This window comes from Lepidochelys kempii, chromosome 8 (assembly GCF_965140265.1).
Source record: "Lepidochelys kempii isolate rLepKem1 chromosome 8, rLepKem1.hap2, whole genome shotgun sequence".
Taxonomy (NCBI): Eukaryota; Metazoa; Chordata; order Testudines; family Cheloniidae; genus Lepidochelys; species Lepidochelys kempii.
In genome coordinates this window covers 61225974-61236462 of record NC_133263.1, presented here as the reverse complement: position 1 = coordinate 61236462, position 10489 = coordinate 61225974, and the positions used below count along the sequence as shown (strand labels likewise).

General features: G+C 41.1%; 1 protein-coding gene across 1 annotated transcript; it reads right to left on the bottom strand.

Moving 5' to 3' along the window:
• Nucleotides 1-1018: 1018 nt before the first annotated feature.
• RGS2 (regulator of G protein signaling 2) lies at nucleotides 1019-5515 on the bottom strand. Its single transcript, XM_073356713.1, has 5 exons — nucleotides 5319-5515; nucleotides 3906-4007; nucleotides 3735-3796; nucleotides 2673-2839; nucleotides 1019-2076 (listed from the first exon to the last, which is right to left on the bottom strand). Exons 1-5 carry the CDS (start codon nucleotides 5423-5425, stop codon nucleotides 1882-1884), a joined length of 633 nt encoding a protein of 210 aa, XP_073212814.1. The 5' UTR covers nucleotides 5426-5515; the 3' UTR covers nucleotides 1019-1881.
• Between the last annotated feature and the right edge of the window lie 4974 nt (nucleotides 5516-10489).

Below are 10489 nucleotides of genomic sequence, written 5' to 3'. Positions count from 1 at the left end.
AACAATCATACAGCTGTATTGCTGCTAGCAACAATGTAAACACTGGCAGTTGCAGTGGGGGAGGTTTAGATTGGATATTAGGAAAATCTTTTTCACTAAGAGGGTGGTGAAACACTGGAATGCGTTACCTAGGGAGGTGGTAGAATCTCCTTCCTTAGAGGTTTTTAAGGTCAGGCTTGACAAAGCCCTGGCTGGGATGATTTAACTGGGAATTGGTCCTGCTTCGAGCAGGGGGTTGGACTAGATGACCTTCTGGGGTCCCTTCCAACCCTGATATTCTATGATTCTATGGCCTAGCCAAGGCTGACAGTGTTTTTACCTCTGTCACTTAAGCCTGCTCTGACCAGGTTTTCATGATCTGGGGCTCAGATCCCTTAGGCTTCGTCTGAAGTAGCAGATTTGCAGCTGTGCTGTTGCTATTATGCGGGTACTAATTTTTGAAGTGCAGACTCATCAGACCTGATGGAGGAATAATGCTACTGCCTATTTCTCCTCCAGCCCCAGTAAGTAAAGGTGTGTGATCCATTTAAAAAATGGAAATGGACTGATTGCTCTTTTCTAATTGGTAAATCCACCTGTGATATCATTGGACATGGCCGCAGATCTATGTGCCTGATTTGTGGGGCATATTGCCCACCAGTGTTTAAGCTGGGGCTGGTAGGAGGAGGATCACTTTCTCTTTTGTGTGCTTTATTTTTCCACTGATTTTTAAGCTTTCCTTGGTCTTGCAAACTTTGGGAGGCTTTTCTTTGCACTAATCAAGCTTGCATGCCTGTCTGCCTTTTTTTGTTTTAGGGACACTGCCAGTTCTTATCCTAACAGCTTTATCAAGTGCTAGAAATTAAGATCCCACTTGTAACAGAAAGGTTGCTGTAGAATAGCACCCATTCCCAATATGCTCTCCCCTGCCTATCTGTCCATTGCTAGATAGTGTCTTGTGTAGCTAGATTTTTTTAAAATACATGGAGTATAGGCAAGACAAGTTGTTAGGAAGCAAAAAAATATATACTCAGAGAAATCTGGTATCAAAATAATTTATTTAAAAAAAATTCAAAGACAACTTCCCTGAAGTTTTGCTGTCCTCAAGACAGGATTTGTGGCATTCCTGGCATAAATGGGAGTGTTCAACACTGCCTTAGTCTACATAACGTAGTATTATACAGCCCCTGTTTGCTATGGGCCAGATTCTGCCCTTCCTTTCACTGCATGAAACCCCACTGACAGAATTTGGCCCTGTATAGCGTAGTTAACTACTCTACACCTCTTTGAAGCAGAAGATGCTATGTATCCCTCTTTATCTCTTTGCACTATACAGTGACAGTGTTTGGTGTCACATGGAAGACCGATGCATCTATTTGCGGCTGTGAAGGAACCAGTATTAAGAAGTGAGTGAGTGATAACACACAGCCAGTTGTTTAGGAAAAAAAATAAGCAATCAATTATTCAAAGCTGTCCAAATTCCCAGAAATGTTTGATTCACCGTGCTGCCTCACACCTTGTTGACTTTTAAAAGAGGCAGATCTGATCTGACCTACAGTATCAACGCTTTCAGTGTGACATAAGGAGTCTGACAATACACCGTGCTATGATAATGCATGGCAATACCTTCTCTCTGCACTGTTCACTGATGGAAAATGTATCATCCCTGGACACTGGCCAGCAGCTTTCCTGGCTCCATCTTCTAGGCTTCTAACGTCACTATTTACCACTCAACTCTAAACCACCTTAGGCTAGATTTCTGTCCACTTTTTCCCCACTACATCTGGGCAAACCTTCTGTACATTCAGGATTTCAGTCTTTCAGGTTATGGAGCTGCTAGGACACATGGCCTTCTTCCTTAGCAGGTGAAACAGAATTCTCCACTTCCCTTCCCTTCAGAGTTCATGTCTCTTGAGGCTCCCTGGTAAACTGTGACTGTTTACACAGTTCCTGATAGAATTCGGACTCCAAAAATCGTGGGTACGCATTATTCTCCATCAAGCTGTAGACTCTCTTCTGTGCAACATTGAAGCAAGTGTGTGTAGCTTCTTGGATATTCTGGGCAATCATGTTCTTGGTTTGAAAGTCTATGTTTATCTGAAATAGAATGCAGGAATGTGTTACTGAGAGTGTTCACCTCAAGCAAATACCATACACAAGTTAGATAAAAGTGAGATTTCATTAACACTAAGGCCCTGATACTGCAGCCTTGAGGCAGACAAAGCTCCCAATGAAGCTACTGAAGGCCTCCTACCTAGAGATCAGATCCCTAGTTTTGTAATAAGGAACATTTTCTGAAATGTATTGCACTATAGGGCAAATGTATTGCACTATAGGGCAACTGAAAAAACTCAAATGATGACAATCTTATATCAATGATGATGCTCTTTAAATACACTGTAGACTTTAATGACTTCTGCTGATGTACTCAGGCTGAGGATCTGACCCAGAATCTCTGTGAAAACACTCCTGGCCCAATTTTCCAACATGGGAAACTGGGATGAATACATTATGGTATCAAGGTAATATTTGGATGTTAATAATTAGCATTCAGGGACATAAATGCATTTTGGGAAACAAAATTTCAAAACATGGGCCCACAGTGGACATGGGGATGAGAGAGAGTCTTGAAGTGGTGCTTAAATTGAGTGCTCAGTACTAGCAGTGATGGGTTTTTTAAAACCACTTTTTACCTCTTTGGGAGCCTCTTTTTCAATGAAGTCATTGTAGATCTTTTTAGCCTTGGATCTCCGCTTCTGTGGTGACTTGATTTTCTTGAAGTCTTCACAGGCCAGCCAGAAATCGATGTTCTCCTCGCAGAACTCTGATTTCAAAAAAGTTCGAAAAGCTGCAAGACCATCTGGGGAGCAAGAAAAGGGAGAAATGTATGAGCTGAAAATATTCCAAACAAATCTTGCATTTTCCCCTACCAAAAATATATCTGCTTTCTTTCAGAGTTGTCAGAACACTTTACATAATTGCCTGTGTATATAAAGTATATATTTAGGATCCTACAGTTTGCCAGACTCTTTTTAAATAACTGAAGCTATTTTTGAAGAAAAAGTGCCAAAAATGAAAACCATGTAAAATCAGCACACTTCCTTTAACATACTGCTAGGCTTAAAACAAACAAACAAAACCTCCCCCAACAACCATAAAACAAAACTCCTCATTATACAGTTTCTCTCCAGATCGGAGTTCTAGTATGTTAATCTTTAGACTGGAGTAAATATTTACGACAGAGCTATAAATCTCTGGAAGACATTTGCAATGGAAAGAATGACTCAAAGTTGATTATCAAATGCTGATTTTTGGGGGGGGGGGGGGGGGGTTGTTCAGCAATTAAGTGGTTTTCTTTGCAGAGTGGCTGTAAAACCTATAGAACCTATAGCGGATTCAACTCTCATAGACTCTATTGCAGGATCAAGTCCACAGTGGCTTAATGTGTATATATCTAATAGCACTGGAACCAGGATTTGTCTTGAAGTAGATTCCTAAGTGCACAAAAATCTTTGATAAAGAACATACTTTTTATGAAGTGGGGCTTTGGGTTGTTTAAAAAATAGAAGTGTCTGAGACCAATATCAAGCTGCATGCATGAGGTTGTTCAAAAGGCAATTTATAATTCTGATATACATGGAAAACCATTGCTTATTCTTATCTGAGGTAGCCTTTCCTATTACAAAAACCTACGGCGAGACCATAACACGTTTATATTTTTACATTGATTTGTTACTCTTTTCAAATTAACTTACATTTATTAGCTAGAAGTTCATCAAAAGCTTCTGACCACAGCTGGGCTTCTTCAGGAGAAGGTCTATATAAAAGGACGGAGAACATTAGTTAGATTGCACGGCATATATTTCTGTTTCTTGCATATTAAATATTTCAGATTCGTTTGAGTGAAATTTGAATATTTAAGTTACCTGAAGTAAGCGTGTTGCTTTCCTTTTTTGTTGGACTTTGTTTTTGTAGAAGTGGAAGAGTTTTGCAGGAAGTAGCTCAATCTTGTTTTCCAATCCTTAATGCTAGAAGAGAGAGAGGAAGAGGGGGGAAATACATTAAAATGAGCTAACTGAAACTATCCTTCCAGCTTTGCACGTTTTGATCAGAGATGGGACTGATCCTCCAGTCTATAAAGAAAATGCAGAATTTCCCTTGAAGTTGCTGGTAGTTTTGCCTACTTAATAGCTGTGGGAGCAAGCTCAAAATTTTTTTCTATTTCAAAAAAACCAGGACCCAATCCTTCTATTTCAGTCAAAAGCAGTTTTTCCACTGACTGGAGCAAGAGAGCCCACAGTGACTGGAAAGTGACTAATTGTAACTAAGGCATCTGTGAATTTCATAACAAGAGGTGTGCTTTTATATCTGAGGAACACAGCACACTGACCTCTGTTCTTCCCCAGTACTATTGTCTGTACTCAGTAGGAGTTTTAGCTGAGTGAAAACTATTGGGTGGGGGGCCTCCTGGTGCTCAGATATTTAGAAGACCCTCTTCAATTGTGCATCAATATGGATTTGGAGATTTAATCTCTTCCTGCTTGATTTTTGGAAGAGCCAAAAGCTGGATCTCCCCAATCTAAAAGAATATATTTTCAAGTGGGGAAGTTACTCCAGTTTAGGGCCACATGGTGAAATCTGTGGAACAGGTGAGATTAAACTCTGCAGCGGTGGCACAAAATCATCTCCACTAGCCTCTATATGAAACTGGGAATTACAGAATAGTTTTGTCCCTTACATTTAAAATATGTCTTATCCAGATAGTGCAAACAGGATATTTATTATAAACATAATAATGGAAGATTTTCAAGTGTTTTTGTTTTGCTTTGGCAAGGCGCAAACCCTGTAAAAAAGTTTAAATGACAGAGCCATTTGAAGACACCAATCCAATGTGAAATTGCACAGCTTGCGCAGTGAACTAAGAATGGGAGAAAAATGTGCTTACATTTTCACCGCTCAAACGTGAACTGAAGTGAATCATTTCTGCACAAGATCTACATTTTTTCTGAGCTACCACTGAGTTATATTTCTCATCAAATGATCAGTTCAGCAAATACAGGATTTTTTGCACATCAGGGTTTTTGCAGTGGAGATATTTCTCCATTTTTAAAAACTCCTTATGATATCAAATACATAAATTAACCCACTCTTGCACTGCTCACATATTGCACCCAAAGTGAGTTTTAAAAAAGTCAACTCTGTCAAATAGCTTAACGAATAGTATAAATGGTTTCTCTTTTTTCCTACTGAGATGCAACCTCCCTAGTTTGAATCATTGTTCTGAAAGCAAAGGGTAGCTCTTCATATAAACGAAACCTGCTATAAATATATACACTCACATAGTTCTCTTCATCTTTCCTTTCTTCTCCTCGTTTTGGCAGCTGCTGGGAGTTCTCTCCATTTGTCCACAGTCGTGCTGAAGAGCAAAGAAGATTGCACTTTGCATACTTCTTTTGTTTTATCCCAGGACTGATTTGCCAGCCACTGCAGTAGCCTTTTCTTCACTCAGAAGTTGAACTTGAAGAGCCAGAAAGGCAGCCTCTCTTTATAGAAGGCAGCAGGCGAATGGGTTGCGTTTCGGTTACACCTCCTGAGCACGCTGATTTGCTTGTAGGGAAGCACGCCAAAGCACACTCCCCTGGCACGTCCTTAAAAGGCTCTTACACTGAGTACAGTGCTGACGCAGTGTTCCCTTTTGCTTTATGCAGTCTTCTCTTGCAAAAAACCGGTCTGGTTCCTGCAACCGCCTGCCTGCAGATTCCAGCAAGTTAGAGAGCTTTTTTTTTGGCTGCTGTGTGTGTATGCACAAAGCTTGAGTACCCTGCACATTTGAAGGCAGAAGTGTAGGATCAATGACTTGGCTTATTATCCGACAAGGAGAGAAAGATAATAGGTAGTAATAGTGCAAGGTGGGTCTAGCTGCTGTGCTTATAAAGTTACCCCCTTGGCCCCACCCCAGCCCCCCCAAAGGAAAACATACCTTGAAAAGGGCTAAGCACATTAATACATTTCTATTACTGGATTAATATGTTAACAACAATAGCGCTAACAAAATAAGATTTGCTACTGCACTTTCAGCAATCTGAAAGTAGTCTGGAATTGTCTCGCTAGTGTTCTACAATTCATTTTTAAAATGCCAGCTAAGCTAAGCAATGCCTCATATTTCTCATCAGTTTACCCTTGTGTCTGGTAAGGAGAAGATGTACCCGGATCACTGCTGAACCATCTGCATTCCTAACATTGTCCCTTTGGGACTAAAAGGTTACAGTTCCTGTGATGCAAAAAGTTTTGCACTTGGAAATGTTTGTGCAACCTCTGCTTGTTCTTGTTCTAATAGATGCCTGAAAGTCTTTTAGGGGATCACAATGACTTGGCATAGGAAGGGGCTAATTCTCTCTAGTACCTGGTTAGGGTTAGGCGACAGGTTTATGTTCAGTTCTATACATTAGAAATTCTTTTTTATAACAACCCATATGCTAAACCTGTTTTTGTTTTCCAAGAAGCCAGTTCTTTTGAGAGTGCACAGCCCATTAGAAAGAATAGAGGAGGATTCTAAGGCCAGATTCAGATTCCCTTACAAAAGAAAGAAATGGAAATTTTGAGTGTACAGTACTCTCAGTGATAACTTGAACCAATTTTTCCCCCTCATAATCATTATGAACATATAGATGTAAGCCATGCCTGCACGGTGTGGCACTCTGTCCCCCACTAGTGGTGGCAAGGCCAACTAAAGATTGGTGAGCCTGCTGCAGCCTTGGCTCGTAGACCTGGGTCTTTTAGCTCATGCATTAGAGGGCCAGGCTCAAGTATTAAGATCCAGAGATCTCAGCTGCCACTCAGAGTAGGACTGAGTGCCAAACCTAGCAGGCATGCCTTCCATATGCTTTCATAACTCTGCCATTTGCCAATCAATTGTGCAAATTACTGCTGGTGCATGCAGCTGTAATAGTTTATCCCTATGCCTCAACCTTTAGCTACAATTTGAGCATGCATGTGCTACCTCCCACAATATCTTAACCAGCAGAGGGTGTCCTGGTGTAAACCAGTACTTTTACTCCATCTTCCAACATAGAATACAGCTCAGATTGTAACGTTCCTGACCTATGATTATTGCAGCATGCTTCCTACCACCTTCGGTATCGTTTATTTCATCAGCCACTTTAATACACAGATGGAGAATATAGTTCAGCATGCAAACAAGTAAATCACCTTACGTAAAAGCTTCATATTACAGCAAGAAAGTACAAGGAAACATTTTGTATAGCTTCCATCTTAAAAACAAAATAGCAGTATTTTTATTGTAATACATACCATTAGCACAATACAATTTTAGATTAAACTCATGTTAGTTCATCTATAATACAGCCTATATACTGTATTTCTATTTTAATCTATACAGTTAAGGCAGAGTTTTAGAGTGATTTTTAAAATATCTCTAATTCTGTTTCCAGTTTGCATCTCCTGCATCACTATTTACCCCCCACCCCCACTGCTTAGAGATTAAACAGGTGATAAGACTCTTGCTTACCAGGCACTTCCATTTTTATAATCAATTGGGAAAAAAAAAGCAATAAAGCAGTTTACAATAAAAACAAGACAAAATGCATGATTCATGCTGAGACTTTCCATCTACCAAACTAGAGCCAACTGTACTGTTTGGCAGATGCCTGGGAATTATCCCAGCTGTTCCCTGCAAGCCTTTTCCATGGTTGTCAAGAGTGTATTTTCATGGGTTGAGCAAATATCAGAAGGTTCCTAGGTTTGATTTGGATAAGACCCAAATTGTAGATGCTTCACCAAAGCTTATCTTAATTAATTAAGATGTTGGTGTTCAGTGAGAGAGAAGAAACCTCTCACATGGACTACTTTGACCCTTGGAATAGATTCTAACTGGGGTAAGGCCTAGGGCAGTTTCAAATCAAACTGGTTTGCCCATCTCTAATCCCCAGTGGGCTGTGTTGTCACCTTTAAGAGTTTCACATATGCTGATGATGCACTAGTACTTCAGAATTTTGCAAGCTTTTAAACCACTGTTGGCAGGCTACCATCAGCGTCATTTGCAGGATTCACAGGGATACTGACCTTTGACTCTAATGTGAGGATGAAAATGTTTGGAGTCCAATCAGCAGCACAGCTCTGTAAATCAAACAAGCTGTGTCTATGCTGCACTTTGGCAATCTCCCATTGACTCAGCTTCACTCCTTGGAATACTCAGGTAAACAAGGCACTGACATTGCTACCCACCATGTCATCTAATCCTGCTCAGAGCAGCTTTGGACAATAATGGTAGAAATGTCAGCAGCCTGGTGTACCTTGCTTGCATTAGTGTGCCCCCATTGCTATAACTGGCATGGCTCCACCTGTGGTAATGCAGTAACGAGAGATTCCCATAAAAATTTAGTGTAGATAAGGCCCAAAATAGATTATGAGCTACAGGATACAAAAGCCATTCAGAGCAGCTTGGTAAAGTTTAGGAAGCTTACTGCAAGGAAAATAAAATGGGGATAACTGAAAAAGCATTCTTATTAAATAAAACTATTAAAGTGTTTAGAAGAAAAATTGAATTTTTTTTTACGTATTCCAGCACTAGCCACATGCCTTTCCACAGCTTTGATTTATGTGCATTCTGAAATTGGAGTAGGAGTTCTGAGGAATTCTAGGTTCAGTTATATTTACACTTATTTTGGGGGACTCAACTTTTGATCTAACTGATCACCATGAAAGAAATCAGTTTGACTCAGATCAGTCTCTGCTGGGCATTGTTCCTCAGAGAAACATCTCGTACAGTTCAGCACAATGCAAGCTACAGTTCAAACACGCTCTCAAAGAAACTACGGAACCACCTGATCAACATCCTCTACAGCAAATAGGGAAAGATTAAGAATGAGCTCTCAAAACTGGATACTCTCATAAAAAACCAACCTTCCGCACAAACTTCCTCGTGGCTGGACTTTACAAAAACTAGACAAGCCATTTACAACACACACTTTGCTTCTCTACAAAAGAAAAAGGACAGTAAACTATCTAAACTACTACATGCCACAAGGGGCCACAGCAATGGTTCCCTTAACCCACCCAGCAATATTATTAATCTATCCACCTATACGCTTAGTGCAGCAGAAGAATCTGTCCTATTTCGGGGCCTCTCCTTCTGCCCCTCCACTCCCACGAACATGATACAGTTCTGTGGTGACCTAGAATCCTATTTTCGACGTCTCCGACTCAAGGAATATTTCCAACACACTTCTGAACAACATACTAATCCACAGAGACCTTCCTACCAACACTACAAAAAGAAGGATTCTGGGTGGACTCCTCCTGAAGGTCGAAACAGCAGACTGGACTTCTACATAGAATGCTTCCACCGACGTGCACGGGCTGAAATTGTGGAAAAGCAGCATCACTTGCCCCATAACCTCAGCCGTGTAGAACACAATGCCATCCACAGCCTGACATCATAATCCACTCTGACATCATAATCAAAAAGGCTGACAAAGGAGGTGCTGTCGTCGTCATGAATAGGTCGGAATATGAACAAGAGGCTGCTAGGCAACTCTCCAACACCACTTTCTACAAGCCATTACCCTCTGATCCCACTGAGGGTTACCAAAAGAAACTACACCATTTGCTCAAGAAACTCCCTGAAAAAGCACAAGAACAAATCCGCACAGACACACCCCTGGAACCCCGACCTGGGGTACTCTATCTGCTACCCAAGATCCATAAACCTGGAAATCCTGGATGCCCCATCATCTCAGGCATTGGCACCCTGACAGCAGGATTGGCTGGCTATGTAGACTCCCTCCTCAGGCACTACCAGCACTCCCAGCTATTTTCGAGACACCACTGACTTCCAGAGGAAACTACAGTCCATCGGTGATCTTCCTGAAAACACCATCCTGGCCACTATGGATGTAGAAGCCCTCTACACCAACATTCCACACAAAGATGGACTACAAGCCGTCAGGAACAGTATCCCCGATAATGTCACGGGAAACCTGGTTGCTGAACTTTGTGACTTTGTCCTCACCCATAACTATTTCACATTTAAAGAAAAGGAGTACTTGTGGCACCTTAGAGACTAACCAATTTATTTGAGCATGAGCTTTCGTGAGCTACAGCTCACTTTCAGCTCACGAAAGCTCATGCTCAAATAAACTGGTTAGTCTCTAAGGTGCCACAAGTACTCCTTTTCTTTTTGCGAATACAGACTAACACGGCTGTTACTCTGAAATATTTCACATTTGCGGACAATGTATACCTTCAAACCAGCGGCACTGCTATGGGTACCCGCATGGCCCCATAGTATGCCAACATTTTTATGGCTGACCTGGAACAATGCTTCCTCAGCTCTCGTCCCCTAACGCCCCTACTCTACATGCGCTATATTGATGACATCTTCATCATCTGGACCCATGGAAAAGAAGCACTTGAGGAATTCCACCATGATTTCAACAATTTCCATCCCACCATCAACCTCAGCCTGGACCAGTCCACACAAGAGATCCAC

Bases quoted from the DNA above. Each gene is read 5' to 3' on its own strand.
- RGS2 (XM_073356713.1), bottom strand. From the start codon at position 5,425: ATGCAAAGTGCAATCTTCTTTGCTCTTCAGCACGACTGTGGACAAATG. The intron at 4,008-5,318 runs GTGAGTGTATAT...TCTCTCTTCTAG, and splicing joins GGAAAGATGAAGAGAACTAT to CATTAAGGATTGGAAAACAA. The intron at 3,797-3,905 runs GTAACTTAAATA...CCTTTTATATAG, and splicing joins AAGCAACACGCTTACTTCAG to ACCTTCTCCTGAAGAAGCCC.